The sequence below is a fragment of the Amia ocellicauda genome, chromosome 15 (genome assembly GCF_036373705.1).
Source record: "Amia ocellicauda isolate fAmiCal2 chromosome 15, fAmiCal2.hap1, whole genome shotgun sequence".
Classification (NCBI taxonomy): Eukaryota; Metazoa; Chordata; class Actinopteri; order Amiiformes; family Amiidae; genus Amia; species Amia ocellicauda.
In genome coordinates this window covers 30,991,896-31,010,344 of record NC_089864.1, presented here as the reverse complement: position 1 = coordinate 31,010,344, position 18,449 = coordinate 30,991,896, and the positions used below count along the sequence as shown (strand labels likewise).

Sequence of the window (18,449 nt, the reverse complement as noted above, 5' to 3'; positions counted from 1 at the left end):
CCTCTAAGAATTGAGTCTCCTACTATAACTACCTCCTTCTTCTGGGGGGGAGTGGGCACCATGGTGCTCTGGTGCTCAACTGCCCCCCCATCACCCTCTGAGCTGTAATTGTCCAACTCGGTGTACAGCAGTTGGAACCTGTTGGGCAATTCAAGCTCTTGGGGTGTCTCTAGGGGTTGTGCACGCCCTTTTCTGCGGTTACGACCTACTGTAACCCAGCAGTTCTCTACGCTGTCCTGCTCTAAGGTCTCAACTCTCCTAGGTTTTGGCGTGCACACCATCTCTCTCATGGGCTGATTGACCAATTCTTCTATATCCCTAATACAGCACAGATCGACAAGCTGAGACTCAAGATCACGAACCTTGATCTCTAGGATTTCAACCTGTCGACAACGTTCACAAATGAAGCCCTCTTGGATGAGTTAATCCAGGAAGGCAATCATTCTGCAAGACTGACACTGTAGTGGCCACATGCTTCTAAATGTTACTTGTTTTTTTGTTTTGTTGTTTTTTGTTTTTTGTTTTTTCACATGTCTCTTGGTTCCTAACTGCCTAACTTTTGTCAGCGAGAAACAGCACAGCTCTTTCTCAACAGCTGCTTTAAGTAGCTTTTGTCTACCTACCCCCAATTCACACCTAATTGGCCCCACCTGGCTCCTCCTGCAACAGAATTCCTGCTAGTCCTAGACAAAATCTCCATCCTCCAACCCCGTTCACTTTCACCAACTCAGCAGCTGAACTGAATTGACTTCAATTTAGGCAAACTACAGACAATGCTAACGTCAATTAAGGCAAACTTAAAACAAAATGAGCAATGCTAAGACTGGTCTGAAACTAGTCAAACAACAATATGGCTACCTCTCACCTGTACTCTCCTGTCTCCCTCTGTGGCAACTTGTAAAAAAATCCAGTTTATATATAAGTTTTGCATGAAAATTTGAATATGTTTTGCAGGTACAAAACAACCACATAATGATAGGGTGAATCAAATTTTCATATTATAATGATACACAGACAGCAAAAACACATCACTCTTGTAGAGGTTGCTTTTAGGAAAACATCAACATTTCACTATCCAGACAACCGTGCGAGTGTGGAAGATGCAGATTTCTATAACCCCTCATCTCCAAATGGAAATCACATTCCTTGTATTTTTCTGCTAGAAGTACACACAAACTGCATGAATCTGCATAAATTAGCAAATCCCTGCTTTTCCTGTTTCAATGATTTATGAAAGTATTCCTTGGAGTGAATGGGTAAAAGCTAGACCCAGTTCAAACTTGCTAGACTGGACTCAAAAATAGTTCCAATCACCTTAAAATATATAGAGTGAAGATAACTACTTCTGCATTGTTCATATAATCATTATAGTACATTATAGAACATAAGAAAGTTTACAAACGAGAGGAGGCCATTCGACCCATTGTGCTCGTTTGGTATCCATTAATAACTAAGTGATCCATGGATGGTATCCAGTCTGTTTTTGAATTTTCCCAAATTTTCTGCTTCAACCACATCACTGAGCTTGTTCCAGATTGTGATGACTGTTTGTGTGAAGAAGTGTCTTCCGTTTTCTGTATTGAATGCATTGAAGCCCAATTTCCATTTGTGTCCCTGGGTCCATGTTTCCCTGCTGATCTGGAAAAGCATCTCTGGTTTGATGTGGTCGATGCTTTTCATGATTTTGAAGACTTGAATCAAGTACCCACGTAGTCTCCTCTGTTCCAGGGTGAAAAGGTTCAGTTCCCTCAGTCTCTCTGAGTAGGACATTCCCTTAATTCTGGTTGCTCTCCTCTGAACTGCCTCTAGAGAATTCATTTAAATGCTCCCAGACTGGAGGTGTGCTTTCAGAACCTTGTGCATTACAATACTGATCTCACAGGACCATTTTTTAATTTTGTCTTTTATACGGTAACGAGCTGAGATTAGGAGCACTCTCTTAAAGGGAGTGCTCCTAATCTCAGCTCGTTACCTGTATAAAAGACACCTGGGAGCCAGAAATCTTGCTGATTGATAGGGGATCAAATACTTATTTCCCTCATTAACATGCAAATCAATTTATAACTTTTTTGAAATGTGTTTTTCTGGATTTTTTTATTGTTATTCTGTCTCTCACTGTTAAAATACACCTACCATTAAAATTATAGACTGATCATTTCTTTGTCAGTGGGCAAACGTACAAAATCAGCAGGGGATCAAATACTTTTTTCTCTCACTGTATACACACACATTAACTAATCAGCAGGCATTTAGTGTATGCCCAAAAATGTTGATTAATGTAAGGAAAATATGAGTACACTCACTGTAAACAAAATCTGTAAAAATCCCTATCATTTACTGTATAATTTCACACAGAGTTGTTACAATCTGGAATTCACACAGAGAGTTGTCACAATCTGGAACAAACGCCACAGCGATGAGGTTGAAGCTGAACATTTGGGAACATTTAAAATTAGATTGGATAGTATCCTTGGATCACTTAGTTATTAATGGACACCAAATGAGCACGATGGGTTAAATGGCCTCCTCTCAATTTAACACGTTCTTATGTTCTTATGTTCTAATTTACAGTGAAGTATGGCATACATTCAATACAGTATGTTACTGCACTCCACATGTTGTACAATCACCTATCTATTACAGTGTTCTTTACAGTAAAATACTGTCACCTTGTTAGGCTTTGTTACATTAAATTACTCCGGGATATTATTATTATTATTATTATTATTATTATTATTATTATTATTATTATTTGTTTCTTGGCAGACGCCCTTATCCAGGGCGACTTATAACATAAGCGCAATACAAAGTGCAAGAATACAGTAAAGTACAAGGCATCAAACATTACAAATTCAAATTTACATTATGCAAAGCAATTCGAAGTAGAATACATTTTACAACTTCCAATTTACACATGTAAGTACAATAAGTGAGGTCATACATCCTGGAATGTAAAAGCTAACTGCTGTCAAGATGTTAGGGCTACGGGAAAGGGAGCAAGGGGGGAATCAATAATACAAGTATTAGTAACGCAAGACGCATGGTAAAATGTTGTGAAGTGCTGTCTTACAGGAGAGTAAAAGGAATAATATTACAAGTACTGTCTGAAAAGATGCATCTTGAGTAAGCGCCGGAATGAGGTCAAGGACTCTGCTGTTTTGACTTTGGTGGAAAGGTCATTCCACCATTTAGGGGCCAGGGATGAGAAGGAGCGGGCTCTGGAGGAAGGAGAGTGGAGAGGAGGCAGAGTTAGTCTTGTGGCACTGGAGGAACGCAGCTAAAGATTGAGTGCATCCAGGCGGAGATAACAGACAAGCAGGAAGAGATGCGAGAGGGGATGAGAGGGTCAGAAGAGGGAAAAGACAGGAAGATCTAGGCATCATCAGTGTAGATGTGGTAGGAGAAACCATGGGAAGCGATGAGGGGGCCCAGGGAGCGAGTGTAGAGAGAGAACAGGAGCAGGCCCAGGACGGAGCCTTGGGGAACGCCTGTGAGGAGAGATTTGGGGGTGGATGAGGAGCCTCGCCATGTCACTTGGTAGGACCGGTCACTGAGGTAGGAGGAGAACCAGGTGAGAGCAGTCCCAGAGATCCCAAGGTCAGCGAGGCAGGAGAGTAGGATGGAGTGATCAACGGTGTCAAATGCTGCGGAGAGGTCAAGGAGGATGAGGACTGAGGAGAGGGAGGCCTCCCGAGCACAGCTGAAGGAGTCAGTGACAGCCAGGAGAGCCATCTCAGAGGAGTGAGCTGTGCGGAAGCCAGATTGCAGAGGATCAAGGAGTGAGTGTTGGGACAGACTGCCCGCTTGAGAGTCTTGGAGAGGAAGGGGAGTAGGGAGACAGGGCAGTAGTTCTGATGAGAGGTGGCATCAAGGGTTGGTTTCTTGATCAGTGGGATGACAGCAGCTTGTTTAAATGCGGAGGGGAAACAGCCAGAGAGGAGTGAGGAGTTGAGGAGGGAGGAGATGAAAGGGAGAAGATCAGCTGTCGCTTGGAGGAGACAAGAAGGGAGAGGGTCCAGGGCTCATATTGTAGGTTGGTGACTTAGGAGGAGAGCGGAAACTTCAGAGTCTGGGAGAGGTTAGAATGAAGAAAAGGAAGCTTGATCGGTGTGAGGTTTGGGTGTGATGGGAGAGGAGGGGGGACTGTTGAAAAGCCTGCGGATGTCTGCAATCATGGAGGAGAAGAAGGAGGTCGAAATCATCAGCAGTGAGAGATGAGGGAGGAGGAGGGGGAGGGAGGAGAAGGTGGAGAAGAGTTTGCGGGGGTTGTTGACAGTGGATTCAAAGAGTGATTGGAAGTAAGACTTCTTGGCTGAGGTGAGCGAAGAGGAGAATGTAGACAGTAGAGAGCGGTAGACTTCGAGGGCAGCTGGGAGTTTGGTCCTTTTCCACTTCTGTGCGGCGGCACGCAGGCTAGTTTGGGTTGAGCGGAGAACAGCAGAGAGCCAAGGCTGAGGAGGGGAGGGACGGGCAGGACGAGACGTGAGAGGAGAGAGAGAGTCAAGGGAGGAGGTGAGGGAGGAGAACAAAGAGGAGGTAGCACAGTTGACAGATAGATGGGAAAAACAGTCAATGGAAGGTAAGAGAGTGAGGGCAGTGGAGGCAAGGGTGGAGGGGGAGACACAGCGGAGATTACAGCGGAAGGTGACAGAGGGAGTGGGTGGAGTGGGGAGGGAGGGGAGGGAAAGGGAGAAGGAAATTAATTGGTGGTCCAAGATGTCCATGGGTGTCACGGAGAGTGTTGAAGGGGAGCAGCCTCTTGAGAAGATGAGGTCTAGCTGGCGGCCAGCCCTGTGAGGGGGGGGAGACGGGGAGAGAGAGAAGTTAAAGGAGTGAAGGAGAGGAAGAAATCCGGCACAGTGGGAAGGGTTGGAGAGGTGGATGTTGAAGTCTCCCAGGAGGATGGTAGGTGAGGACAGCGAGGGGAGAGAGGAGAGAAGAAAGTCGAGTTCATCCAGGAAGGAGGTGAGTGGACCAGGTGGACGGTAGAGAACTAGAAGGAAGAGGTGAGAGGGAGAGGTGATTTCTACTGCATGGAATTCAAAGCTGTGGGTTGAGATAGAGGAGAGAGAGGGGGGGACAGAGAAGAGGAGAGAAGGGGAGAGCAGGAGCCCTGTTCCTCCTCCCCGCCCGATAAGACGAGGGGAGTGGGACAGGACAAAGAGAGAGGATAAGGCAGCAGGGGTGGTAGAGTTGTCTGGGGAGATCCATGACTCAGTGAGAGCGAGGAAATCGAGAGACTGGTGGGAGGCGAAGGCGGAGATGAAGTCGGCATTGTTGGAAACTGAGTGGCAGTTCCACAGGCCTCCAGAGAGTGGAGTAGTGGGGAGGGAGGAGGAGGGGGGGAGAGGCAGAGAGATGAGGTTTGAGGGATTAAGGAAACAATGGCACGCAGGTGCACGCCGAGAGGAAGGAGAGAGCAGGATAGGAATTGGAGAGATTGTCATGGTTGCCTGTTGTTGCTGTTGCTGTGCAGTGTCTCCTCGCAGTCTTATCCTCACTGGAGTTCCCGCAGCTAGAGTCCCTGCCCTTTGTAAGTGGGGCCCTTCAGAAGGGGGGCACTGAAGGCTTCTGGCGCTGACTGCTGGCACTGACTGCTGGTGCAGAGGTCCAGGGGGCTGTTAAATACTTCACCTGTAATTAATTAGGACAGTGCACACCTGTGTTGCGTTGAATGACACAAGGCTGGTCAGGATGGCCCTCCCTCCATCCTAGAACTGCTAATAGCACAATTAATGGCCACTTAATATCTGAATACAGACAAAGACAGTGCGAGATACACGCAGTTACACTGAACAATAGCTCGTAGTAATGTTAAACAAATGCTAAATAATCACAGCCTACACAGTGTAACGCTTCTGATTGCAGACAGGGCGTGTCGAGTGCGTTAATTTACTTGCTAAATTCACTAACAAACACTCGCTGCTCTTCCTACAAAACAGGTGCAAGATATACAATTTCTAGCTAAACAACAAACCACGTAAACAGTCAATGCAACTTAACTAAACGAGGAAACGTTTAAGTGATACATTGAGCTACCTAGGGGATGAGTGGGAAATGTGTGTGATTCAAGAACCACCCAAACTGGTCTGTGTATCTACAAGAATTGTGTTGAACAATAATACATCCTTATATCCATAGCCACCCTTCAACTCAAGTCTTGTCTTGCATGATCGGAATGACAGATGCATGATCGGAATGACAGATGAATAGATCCGGAGTTCAAAAAACACCCAAACTAGTCTGTGTATCTATACAAGAATTGTGTTGTTCAATAATCCAACTGTAATGAAGCACTGCTGATGGAGAGGAACCCAAGTGCAGGATATCCTGAGGTCAAAGCTGGAAAACAATAGTGTCCTGGAATATCTGGAGGCAAATACAAGCACTTAAAATTGCAACAGGAATATAAAGAAGACTTAGCAATGAGAGTGAGTCACAAAGGGGGTTTGTATGTGGAGCAGAGGGGAGCAGAGAACTGTGATGGGTTCTGAAGTGCTGGTCAAATTGGAGCAGAGGATCATTGTGCATGTGCACATGGTGTTAAGGAATGTGATTGAGTAATTGCACTAGAGTTGAGGAATATGATTGAGCCAGGGTTTAGAATTCAGGCGAGGATGATAGTGCAGAAGGAATCTAACACCAGCAAACTGTTTGCATCTGTAACTCAAATGAGCAGACTCTCTTCCACATGTATCATATGCCAGGGTTTATTTCATGTAATTAATTTTGTTAACTTATTGCTGTACTTAACAACACATTTTATTGAGCTATTGCCCTTATCCTTAGAAATATAACCCTAACCCTAAATAAAAATAGCATGTCAATTGTTGTCTTAATATACATCCTATATGTCTAATGTTAATATATAACTTATTATAGAGTTAACATATGACTTAATAACATATCAACCAATGTTATATTGCTTGTCATTTGCCACTTAAAAAAGTGAACACTGTATGGTAACATTTTATATTACAAATTAGTCTAACGATTACATAATATAATGTTAATAGATTACTTAAAAGTATATAAATAGAGGTTTTATTTAATGTAATTTGCCACTTAAAATAGTGAATGCTATTTATACTTTAAAGATGCTCTGTGAAACTCCTATTAATTATTTTATTGTATTTATTACCATTAAATAAATAATGCAGATATAAGGAATAACAATACCCGATTTTTTACTTGGAAGAAATGCTTTTTCATTTTAACCATTTAAACAATTCTAACAATTTTCATACAATCATTCAGCGGCATCATTAGGCCACTAGGCGTCCAGGACTACAGCCCCGATTGTTTCATGAATAGCCCCGGATCTCAAAATATATATATATATATATATATATTATCTTTGTAAAAACAAAATATATATATATAATAAAAGAATAGCTCCGTATCTATTCATCTGTCATTCCGATCATGCATTAAAGCCTTTGAAAATAATATGATATCATTGATCAAAAATGCAAGTATGTTTTGGGTCCTCTGTGTTTCATTCAAGCAGCAGATCTACTTCACATTATTTGGCACGCACACATTTTGTGTGAGAGAGAGAAAGAGAGAGAGTGCACCGGTTACAGGGCTTGTCATTGTTGACATCTGGTGGTAGCTAATTCACTAAGACAAGACTTGAGTCGAAGGGTGGCTATGGATATAAGAATGTGTTATTGTTCAACCCAATTCTTGTAGATACACAGACCAGTTTGGGTGGTTCTTGAACACACACATTTCCCACTACTCCCCTTGGTAGGTCAATGTATCACTTATTTTTTCTCTGTATCTTTCAATATAACATTTATTGAAATCCAGAGTAATTTAACGTAACAAAGCCTAAAAAGGTGAAGTGGTATTGTACAGTAAATTACACAGTAATATACAGGTGATTGTACAACACATTTACATCTTACATCTTTTCCGACAGTACTTAATAATAATGTGGAGTGTAGTAACATACTGTACTGTGTGCAGGAATATTTACAGCATTTGTTTAGTGAAATTACAGTTTCCTTACATTAATCTTAATAAAATGTTTGTTGCTATTCAACCTTATGCCTGTCCTTTTGTTGCGTTTATAAATATTCAATAGTCTAGAACAAATGCACAAAACGTGGCTTCCATATGGCATATCTATAGATACAGTGAGGGAAAAAAGTATTTGATCCCCTGCTGATTTTGTACATTTGCCCACTGACAAAAAAAATGATCAGTCTATAATTTTAATGGTAGGTGTATTTTAACAGTGAGAGACAGAATAACAACAAAAAAATCCAGAAAAACGCATTTCAAAAAAGTTATAAATTGATTTGCATGTTAATGAGGGAAATAAGTATTTGATCCCCTATCAATCAGCAAGATTTCTGGCTCCCAGGTGTCTTTTATACAGGTAACAAGCTGAGATTAGCAGCACTCTCTTAAAGGGAGTGCTCCTAATCTCAGCTCGTTACCTGTATAAAAGACACCTGTCCACAGAAGCAATCAATCAATCAGATTCCAAACTCTCCACCATGGCCAAGACCAAAGAGCTGTCCAAGGATGTCAGGGACAAGATTGTAGACCTACACAAGGCTGGAATGGGCTACAAGACCATCGCCAAGCAGCTTGGTGAGAAGGTGACAACAGTTGGTGCGATTATTCGCAAATGGAAGAAACACAAAATAACTGTCAGTCTCCCTCGGTCTGGGGCTCCATGCAAGATCTCACCTCGTGGAGTTTCAATGATCATGAGAACGGTGAGGAATCAGCCCAGAACTACACAGGAGGATCTTGTTAATGATCTAAAGGCAGCTGGGACCATAGTCACCAAGAAAACAATTGGTAACACACTACGCCGTGAAGGACTGAAATCCTGCAGCACCTGCAAGGTCCCCCTGCTCAAGAAAGCACATGGACAGACCCGTCTGAAGTTTGCCAATGAACATCTGAATGATTCAGAGGAGAACTGGATGAAAGTGTTGTGGTCAGATGAGACCAAAATCGAGCTCTTTGGCATCAACTCAACTCGCCGTGTTTGGAGGAGGAGGAATGACCCCAAGAACACCATCCCCACCGTCAAACATGGAGGTGGAAACATTATGCTTTGGAGGTGTTTTTCTGCTAAGGGGACAGGACAACTGCACCGCATCAAAGGACGATGGACGGGGCCATGTACCATCAAATCTTGGGTGAGAACCTCCTTCCCTCAGCCAGGGCATTGAAAATGGGTCATGGATGGGTATTCCAGCATGACAATGAGCCAAAATACACAGCCAAGGCAACAAAGGAGTGGCTCAAGAAGAAGCACATTAAGGTCCTGGAGTGGCCTAGCCAGTCTCCAGACCTTAATCCCATAGAAAATCTGTGGAGGGAACTGAAGGTTCGAGTTGCCATACATCAGCCTCAAAACCTTAATGACTTTGAGAGGATCTGCAAAGAGGAGTGGGACAAAATCCCTCCTGAGATGTGTGCAAACCTGGTGGCCAACTACAAGAAACGTCTGACCTCTGTGATTGCCAACAAGGGTTTTGCCACCAAGTACTAAGTCGAAGGGGTCAAATACTTATTTCCCTCATTAACATGCAAATCAATTTATAACTTTTTTGAAATGCATTTTTCTGGATTTTTTTGTTGTTATTCTGTCTCTCACTGTAATACACCTACCATTAAAATTATAGACTGATCATTTCTTTGTCAGTGGGCAAACGTACAAAATCAGCAGGGGATCAAATACTTTTTTCCCTCACTGTATAGCTAATAAACATTCAAAAGAACACAATGGCGTGTTTATTGAACACATATAGATTATTAATTAAATAACTATTGGATGATACTCAATCTAAAGTATAGAAAAAATGTCTCAATGTTGTCACTAAGCAATGTCCGCAAATGCTTTCTTGTCTGATTTACTATAGGTCTCCTTAACAGATATTTTTAATTTAATCTCTTAAAAAACACCAAACAGTGTAACAATTGATAGACTACAGCTACTAAGAGGCATCACTTTCTCTGAGGAAAAGTGTGCATTAGAGAAAAAGTGAGAGGTAGTTAGTATGGTCTATACATTACATTTGATTAATCAAATTAAATGTAATCAAATTGAAATCTAAATATTTTTGTCATCTTTCCAGGACCATGGAATTGACATTGGGGATATTTCTGAAAGACAGAATATCCGAGAGAATCTGAAGTGTAAGCCATTCAAGTGGTACCTAGACAATGTATATCCTTTCATAGACCCATGGGAGGACCTTGTGGGCTACAGCGCTGTAAGCAAATTAATCCTTTTGTGTGTATACATGTCTGTGTTTTTCTTTACTCAGAAGATAAATCTTCTTTAAAAGTACAAAGCCAAGATTGAACTCCAGGGCTTTTGTGGTTTTTCTCATTCTTGTTTTAGTTTTGGTTAAGTTGGAAACACTACCCAAGGGGGAGGGGTTTCTGCGGCTGCTCTTTCGGTTTCAGTTTCGTTCACAAGAATCAATCAATCAATCAATTTGTATAGCGCCCTTCACAGAGTAGCCACAGAGCGCTTTACAGACTGGAAAACATACAACACAGTACAGCAAAATAAAATAAATAAATACAATAAAGTAAAATAAATAAATATAGACCTGTAAACAGTTTACATTATCTAAAATAAAGTAAGTGAACATTTAAATAAATAAACCATTTAGGCACAGAGGAGAGAAAAACTAAAAATTTCTATGGATGGGGGGGTCCATGGCTTAGGGCCTAGGCCTAATGGTTGCCATCCCTACAGGCAGTATAGTTGTTACAGCAGCAAGGAGATCAGAAAGTTCTTAATCGGTGCTGCTGGCTGTGTTTTTCCCTCTGGAGGAGGACCATCAACAGGCTTTGGGTGGCAATGGCTCATCAGACCTTAGGTGTGGATTCCCCGCTGGCCTTCCGTGATGGGGTGCCTTAGAAGAGGGTTGTGCCTCATCAGACTTCCATGGTGGGAGACGAGGTGCCTTGTCGGCCCCTCAAAGTGGGGGGGAGTCGTTTACCCAATTGCACCCCAGGCCCAGCAGTGCAGGCAGCCTGCAGCAGCTCGCCGATGGGGAGGCCCCCCGATCGTGGCTCCCAAGCCACTGCCCAGGCCACAGCCCCGCCCACCTGCTGATCTCCGCCAGCGTCTCACTGGCAGGCAGGTGCCCCCGGCAGCCCACGGCAGCTTGTGGTAGGAGGAGGCCTGTCCTGACCCCACCTCCTCCACCACCCGATCCCTGTCCCTGAGGCATTCCAACAGCATCTGGCCCACCCTTACACCCCCCAGCAACTCTCAAATTGGCAACTCCGCACCCAAGACTCTTGGGTGCTTCAAATTATATCAGTTGGCTACTCCCTATAATTTCAGACACGTCTACACCCCTTCCAAGGCGTGGTGTGGATGCGAGTGAGGGTCCCATTGCAGTCGAAATCACCGCTCTCCTGGAGAAGCGAGCAATCCGCGAAGTTCCCCCGCCGAGGCAGCACGAGGGATTCTTTTCCTCATACTTCCTTGTGCCCAAGAAAGATGGCAGTTTCCACCCCATCTTGGATCTGAGGTGCATGAACCGCCAGCTCAAGGTGTTTTGCGCTTCAAGATGCTCAACCTGCACACCATGTCCCAGGCCATCAATCCCGGTGACTGGTTTAACACGGTGGATCTGAAAGATGCGTACTTTCACATCTCCACAGGAAGTTTCTCCACTTCGTCTTCGAGGGCTCAGCATTCGAGTTTGCTGTTCTCCCCTTCAGCCTGTCACTAACCCAACGCACTTTTTCCAAATGCATGGACTTCGTGTTATCCCCCTTGCATTGCCAGGGGGTCCGCGTCCTCAATTATCTAAATGAGTGGCTGGTTTGTTCTCGAGGAAGCAGGTTCAGAACCATACGAACCTGATTTTAGGCCGCCTCTCTGAATTGGGCCTCTGGGTCAATCGAGAGAAGAGCCGCATGATGCCAACTCGACAGGCACAGTTCCTGGGACTGTGCCTTGATTCCATTGCCATGCTTGCCACGCTGGCGCCAGAGAGAGTTGCCTCAGTACACACGTGTCAACAGGCTTTGGGTTCAGTCTTCCGACTGAGAGCTCATGTCAGGGTGTCCCTTTGCTGGGCCTCCTAGCGGCTGCATCATAGATCCTCCCCCTCGGCCTCCTCCAATTGAGACTGCTGCAGTGGTGGTTCAGGTCTCTCAGGATGCACCCTCACTGCGATCGAGCACGCCGAATCACAGTCACTCGGTGTGCCCCTGGGGCCAGTCTATAGCAGTCATGACGACAGATGCCTCCAAGCAAGGTTAGGGAGCAGTCTGCGAAGGACGTGGTGTCCACGGCAGGTGGATGAAGCCCGGCACAGGCCCTCCATAGCAACGTCCTGAAGTTACAAGCAGTATTCCTTGGACTGTCTCATTTCCTGCCAGTCCCACGGTACAGATGTGCTGGTTCGGACGGACAACACAGCGGTGGTTGCCTATATCAACAGGTCTCTGGTCGTGCAGACTGTACTGTCTAGCACGTTGTCTGCTTCTGTGGGCGCAGTCACGGTTCCGCTCCATCAGAGCAGTTAATCTCCCAGGCCTGTCCAACACAACCCTCTCGGGGAGGCCCCCTGGTCTCGGAATAGCGCCTCCACCCATTTGTGAAACAACAACTGTGGAGCCGGTTCGTCAGGGCAGACGTGGATCTCTTTGCCTCGGCAGAGTCCACACACTGCCTACTATGGTTCTCCGTCCGAGACCGCTCAGGAATAGAGATCAAGATGCTAGCGCACAAATGGCCACGCTGTATCTTTATACGTTCCCACCGTTCCCCCTTCTCCCAGTGGTCCTGGAGAAGGTCAGGAGGGAACAAGCAACAGTTCTATTAGCCCCACAGTGGCCTCACAGATTCTGGTTTGCAGACCTGATTGCCCTCCTTCGTGGAGAGCCTTGGCAGCTCCCAGTGAGAGCGGACTTGTTGTCCCAGGTGCAGGGCATGCTTTGGCACCACAATCCGGACCTCCTCCAGCTCTGGGCCTGGCCCCTGAGTGGGAGCGATTGATTGCCTGGGGTCTGTCAGACGCAGTAGTAGCCACTATTCAGTTGGCAAGAGCTCCCTCTGCAGTATTCCTACTGCTGGCGGACGTTTAGCACCTGGTGCCAAGACCCAATTAATTGCCCCATCGGGGTCATATTAACAATTTCTACAGGAGCTGTTGGACCAGGGCAAGTCCCCGTCCATGCTCAAAGTGTATCAGGTGGCCATCTCCGCATGTCATGTCTGGATTGATGGCGAACCCCCTGGGTCTCATTTCTTGGCTATACAGCTTCTAAAGGGAGCTTGACGGCTGCAGCCTGTTCACACCCCTTCACTGCCCGCATGGTGCCTTGATGTACTGCTGGATGCACTTTCGCAAGCCCCATTTGAGCCACTGAACTCAGCTGAGCTGAAGCTGGTGTCACTTAAGACTGCGTTTTTGCTCACTTCTGCAAAACGCGTGAGCGAGTTACACGCCCTGTCCGTACACCCATCGTGTGTCCGTTTTGCGTGAGATGGCTCAAGGGTCACGCTATGGGCTAAACCTGCGTTCCTCCTGAAAGTGCTGTCTCCATTCCATGTCAAAAGGCCTATTGAGTTGATGGCTTTTAATTCTCCTCCCTTGGCGTCAGAGCAAGAGAGTCGGCTTCACCTGCTCTGCCCTGTGCGGGCCCTCAGGTGCTACTTGGAACATTGGCGCTCAGACAAATTGTTTGTGTCTCATGGAGCGCGGACACAGGGCCAGGTGCTTTCAAAGCAGCACCTCTTGCATTGGATTGTGGACACCAATTACCATGGCCTATGAGTCCACTATGACCCCCTGTGCCTGAACACCTGGTGGCCCACTCGACTCGAGGCATTGCCATATCATGGGCCCTTTTTCAAGGCGCCCCCTTGGCAGACATTTGTGCAGCTGCAGCTTAGGCCTCGCCACTTACATTTGCCCAGTTCTACAGTTCTAACCTCTGTAGCCCCGCTTTGTATGCTGATTCTAGACAGTTCCCGATGAGAGCGTGACTACAGTCCTCGCTGCTGGGAGTCTGTCTGGAGTTGTGTTGCCAAGGCCCCCTAGAGGTACACCTCGGTGCAGGCTCCCTTATCAGCTTGCTGCCTCCTCCCTTGTGAAGGTTTTGTTATACAGTAACCCCTCCCCACTGGGAAGTGCTTCCGACTTGAAAGATAGGTTGCGAATGCAACCCCAGTTATTTGAAAAATGAAGCACTGCCCAAGGGTGGCAAGGTCGTGCGGGAGTCCTGGCTCCCGGCAAAAGAGGACGAACATGCGCTGACATCACGTTTTATAAAACAGGAAGTGGGAAGGGACCTGTTCTGAATGACAAGCCTGCGCTTGGGCCAATGGCAGCTTTGATAGAGTGACATTTCGATCGGGTTCCTACGGAAGTGCACAGAAACCCCCCCTGCTTCCTTTTTCAGATAACCGGGGTTGCATTCGCAACCTATCGTTTTTGTTCTGCTGTCTTTTCCTTCGTCTTCTTCTCTAATTCAATTATTTCAATCCTCTTGAATTGCAATGCAATTGAAATTAGCTCTGTTTGTGTATGTGTGTTGCACACCTTATAATAACCCTCTGATAACCCTATGATTTTATCCAAATATTATTTAGGTAATATGATATTATAAGGCCTTTTCACATGTGTGTTGTATTCAGTTTATAAAATATGATTAACACTATGTCTACCATTTTCCAGTCCAGTGTGGACATTTTCAATATGTTTGCTATTGAATCTGCAGCTGAAGAACACTGTGAAGGACAATGTCTGTGTTGATCAAGGTCCTGTTCCTGGAAACGTACCCATAGCATATGGATGCCATTACTATGGGCCACAGGTAACTGTTTGATTTGCATTCCCGGTTTGGTTTCAGATGGACTCTGTGCTAGAGGAGGGGCTGAATATACATACATCTGAATTCCACCCAATACGATTTATATTCTGTGCATCTTCCCACTTTTCAGAAATCTTATATACTTACTAGTTGAGTGTTGGAGGAGGATATTGTTTTTGAAGCACGCCACATGAAGTTTAAAGTGACATTTAAGAGTTATCAGTGTTAAAAAGGTGTTGTAAATGACACTTCATTTAGTGGAGTGGAAGTCTTGTGTCTCATGCAGTTACAAATAAAAATTCCAATGTATTGATTAAAACACCTTTTAAAATAACTCAGCAGTGATATGTGAATCATTATAAAAACAAATCACGCCAACAGTATGTGCTTGATCACTGATAGAACTTGTATGACAATGAAAAGTAGAACTTGCACCTAGAGAAGTAGTCACTGTAGGGCTGGGTGCTCCCTGCTGTTAGTTGACTTCTTGTGAATATGAGTCATAAGGACTATTTAAAAAATAAAAGTGATTTTCTCTCTTGTGGATTTCCAGTATACATACTACCGTACAGGTGGGGAACTCTATATATAAAGTCTCACAAATACAACAATAACAGATGCCTGGTTGACCCTGGCACTGGGAATACCCCTGGTTTATATGAATGCAATGTGGCAAAAGGAAAGGGGATGGGTTTCTCCTGGGATTTTAAACAGGTAAGACCCTTCATCTTAGAATATGTGCTGTATCACAAAGTTAGATTTTATGTCATAAGGACTATTGCATGAGACATGACCTTTCTTTGACTTGTCATGCAATGTATACTTAGATCATGTTGCATCAAAGTGGTGCTTTAGAAAACCTGATTCCATTGTGAAAAGAGACAAAATATGTTTTACGTAATATGTATTTACAGCAGTTCTGCTCTTATTTGTACTTTTACTTGGAAAGGCTATAATAGTATCAAGTGTTATGTAGACGAGACAGAATTGTTGGTTTGGTGGTCTGACAAATTTAGTACAAAAACACTTTGCACAACAGTGGCAATAAGAGATCTGAAGAGGCACATTTTGTTCAAAAAGTATGATGATTCAAAATTGGCTGACAGAGAAGATAGATTATTTTTTTTTTTAAAGATTGGATTCCAAAGACATCAAAGGTGCCTAGCTTGGATACATTATATGCTGGGGTAAAAAAGGTGCATTACACCAATAATGTTATAACAAGTGTAACACCGGTTATCTTTTAGAGTCTCTAAAACTAAAATTATGTAGTTTTGCTTTATGTTTTTCATTGAGATTTCCTTGTGTCTCTTGCATTCCTAAGCATTCCCTGTTTAATTTATTTATTGGTTTATTTACATTTGTTGTATGTTTGTTTGTTTTGGAAAGGGAAAGTCTATAATCAATAGAAAAACACAAAGATGTCTTGAAGTTGAGAAAGCAACACTTCTTGTCCAGAACTGCACCGGACAAGGCTGGACAATACAATACAATACCACTGACTTCTAGCTGTTACACATCAATGGGAGATTTAAAATATATAATTGCAAAGAGTAACATTTTTATTTACATTCATTTTCTTCTCCCTCTTGCACTTGGGTTATAATTATTATTTGGAGAATTGATTGAGTCTATCTGTCTGGGATCTGTGTGAGGTGTATGCATGTCTTTTGATGTGTTAGGCTATCTGTATAATGTAAATTGGGTAGGCTCTGTGGAATAATGAGTTATTTAATTTGAGTACAATTGGAGTGCATTGAAACCAGTGGTGTCTGTATTATGTACATTTCTATTTCAGGGATATCATATGTATTATGATGATGATTATTAACAGCTAATGAATATATATATATATATTCAGTAGCTGGTAATAATATAATATATACATACATGTTTTGTAATAATATATAATATATACATACATGTTTTGTCATGTACTTTGTTATTGCCATCAAGGAATTAAATATCGTATTTACTGCTATATAAAGGAAAGAGCAATAATATACAGAACAGATGTCGTTCACAAGGTGATGGTAGTTTAGAAAGAAATATGGATCTATTTTTGAAGTGGTTTTTTAGATGTTCTTATTTTAAAAATGAATAAATAAAATTCGAAATACTTATACAATAGTACTGTCAGCAGCGTACAGTGTCGACAGGGAGGCAAGACGCAGATATGACCAAAACCGAACCAATTACACACTTAGATACTTCTTTTATATCAATCTAAGACATTATTTCTCTTTGGGCTGGTTTCGCATACCCAAATTAGAACTAGTAATGGACTACTCAATGTTATTTGATAAATGAGTGTTAATCAGGCACTGTGAAACCAGATGTTTATTTATTTTTTCTTTTAATAGTCTTTAAACAGACCACATTTCTTAGGAACATAAATGTGTTGATTCTTAAATCACAATTCCTACCCAGAATGAAAAACTGAATAAACTGATGGCTTTTTTCCATTGTTTAAATAAAATGTAACATTATCCCTTACAGAATTGAAATGCTCCAAATATAATTAAAATGTGGTTAACTGTCAGTGCTTTCACACTGTAGATTTAGATATATTAAAAAATGTAGTAATTGCATTGTATTTTGACATTTTAAGCTCATTCCCATAACAGAAAACAGGGCAGTTATTTAATGGTCCTCAATACCACAAGTACTTTATGAAAAGTGTTCGATGGTGGCAACTTATGTACATCCGAAGCATCTAATTTAACACAGTAAAAAAAAAAAAATCCTTTTGTTGCTTTACATCTGTTGGAGAAGACTTGTCTGTTAGACATTTGGTTGTCATCATATAGACTAAAGGTTTGATATATGCCAGATGTATCTCAGAAATTATACATTCATATTTACAACAAGACCCATCTTCCTTCAAATAATGCTTAACTTTTCCTTCTCCTTTTTAACTTCATCCAAGGCCTCAGGGGAGTCCTTCCACCTTCCCAAAAAAACAAAGCAGCAGGGAGGTCTGGCTGGTATCCTAATACATTTAGTAATATAGTGCAGATACAATATTCTACTTAAAAGTTCTGCTTTTGTATGTAAGTAGTATAAGTATTTGTACATCTCCTAAATTGTAATGGAAATTATTAAGCTATCTTTTTGTATAATTTCCTATAGCAAAGTCTAGAATTGACATTTTGAAAGACTGCCCTAAGCACTGAAAGTCTCAGGGTTGATGAATTAGAGAAGTAAGTGCATACAATAGCTCAATGGTTCAATTTAAATGATTATATTACTTTTCCTTATGACACTCAAAAGCACAAACATTGAAATTCTCAGCCAGGAAAGTCTTGATCATGCCTTGAAATGCCAGGTGGAATGTTGAAAAACCGTTAATATGTTAATATGGCACAGTTGTTTGTAGAAACTAACAGAGCTTGAATACATTGAATGAATACATATATACAGACCAGCCTTCACACATATGTGTACCATGTTTTCTTCTGAAATCTATATACAATCTTCAGATGAGGCTCCCGAGTCAATCTCCAGAGGACATTATTTAGAGTTGCTACTCTTTCTTCTGATTCTCAGAAATGACCAACGTAAAAAATCTGCTTTTAAAAATACTTTTTTTCCTTAAGGGTAGAACATACAGAATGGGAATG

At 42.9% G+C, this 18,449-nt stretch overlaps 1 protein-coding gene across 3 annotated transcripts in view; it reads left to right on the top strand.

Moving 5' to 3' along the window:
• LOC136772031 (probable polypeptide N-acetylgalactosaminyltransferase 8) overlaps positions 1-17,058 on the top strand; it is an 81,236-nt gene extending 64,178 nt beyond the window's left edge. For all 3 annotated transcript variants that reach the window (XM_066724700.1, XM_066724702.1, XM_066724701.1), the window contains 4 exons: positions 10,110-10,247; positions 14,734-14,829; positions 15,380-15,540; positions 16,216-17,058. In XM_066724700.1, coding sequence (XP_066580797.1) covers positions 10,110-10,247; positions 14,734-14,829; positions 15,380-15,418 — 273 coding nt within the window. In that variant the 3' untranslated portion in view covers positions 15,419-15,540; positions 16,216-17,058. The remainder of the gene's footprint in view (positions 1-10,109; positions 10,248-14,733; positions 14,830-15,379; positions 15,541-16,215) is intronic.
• Positions 17,059-18,449: the final 1,391 nt, after the last annotated feature.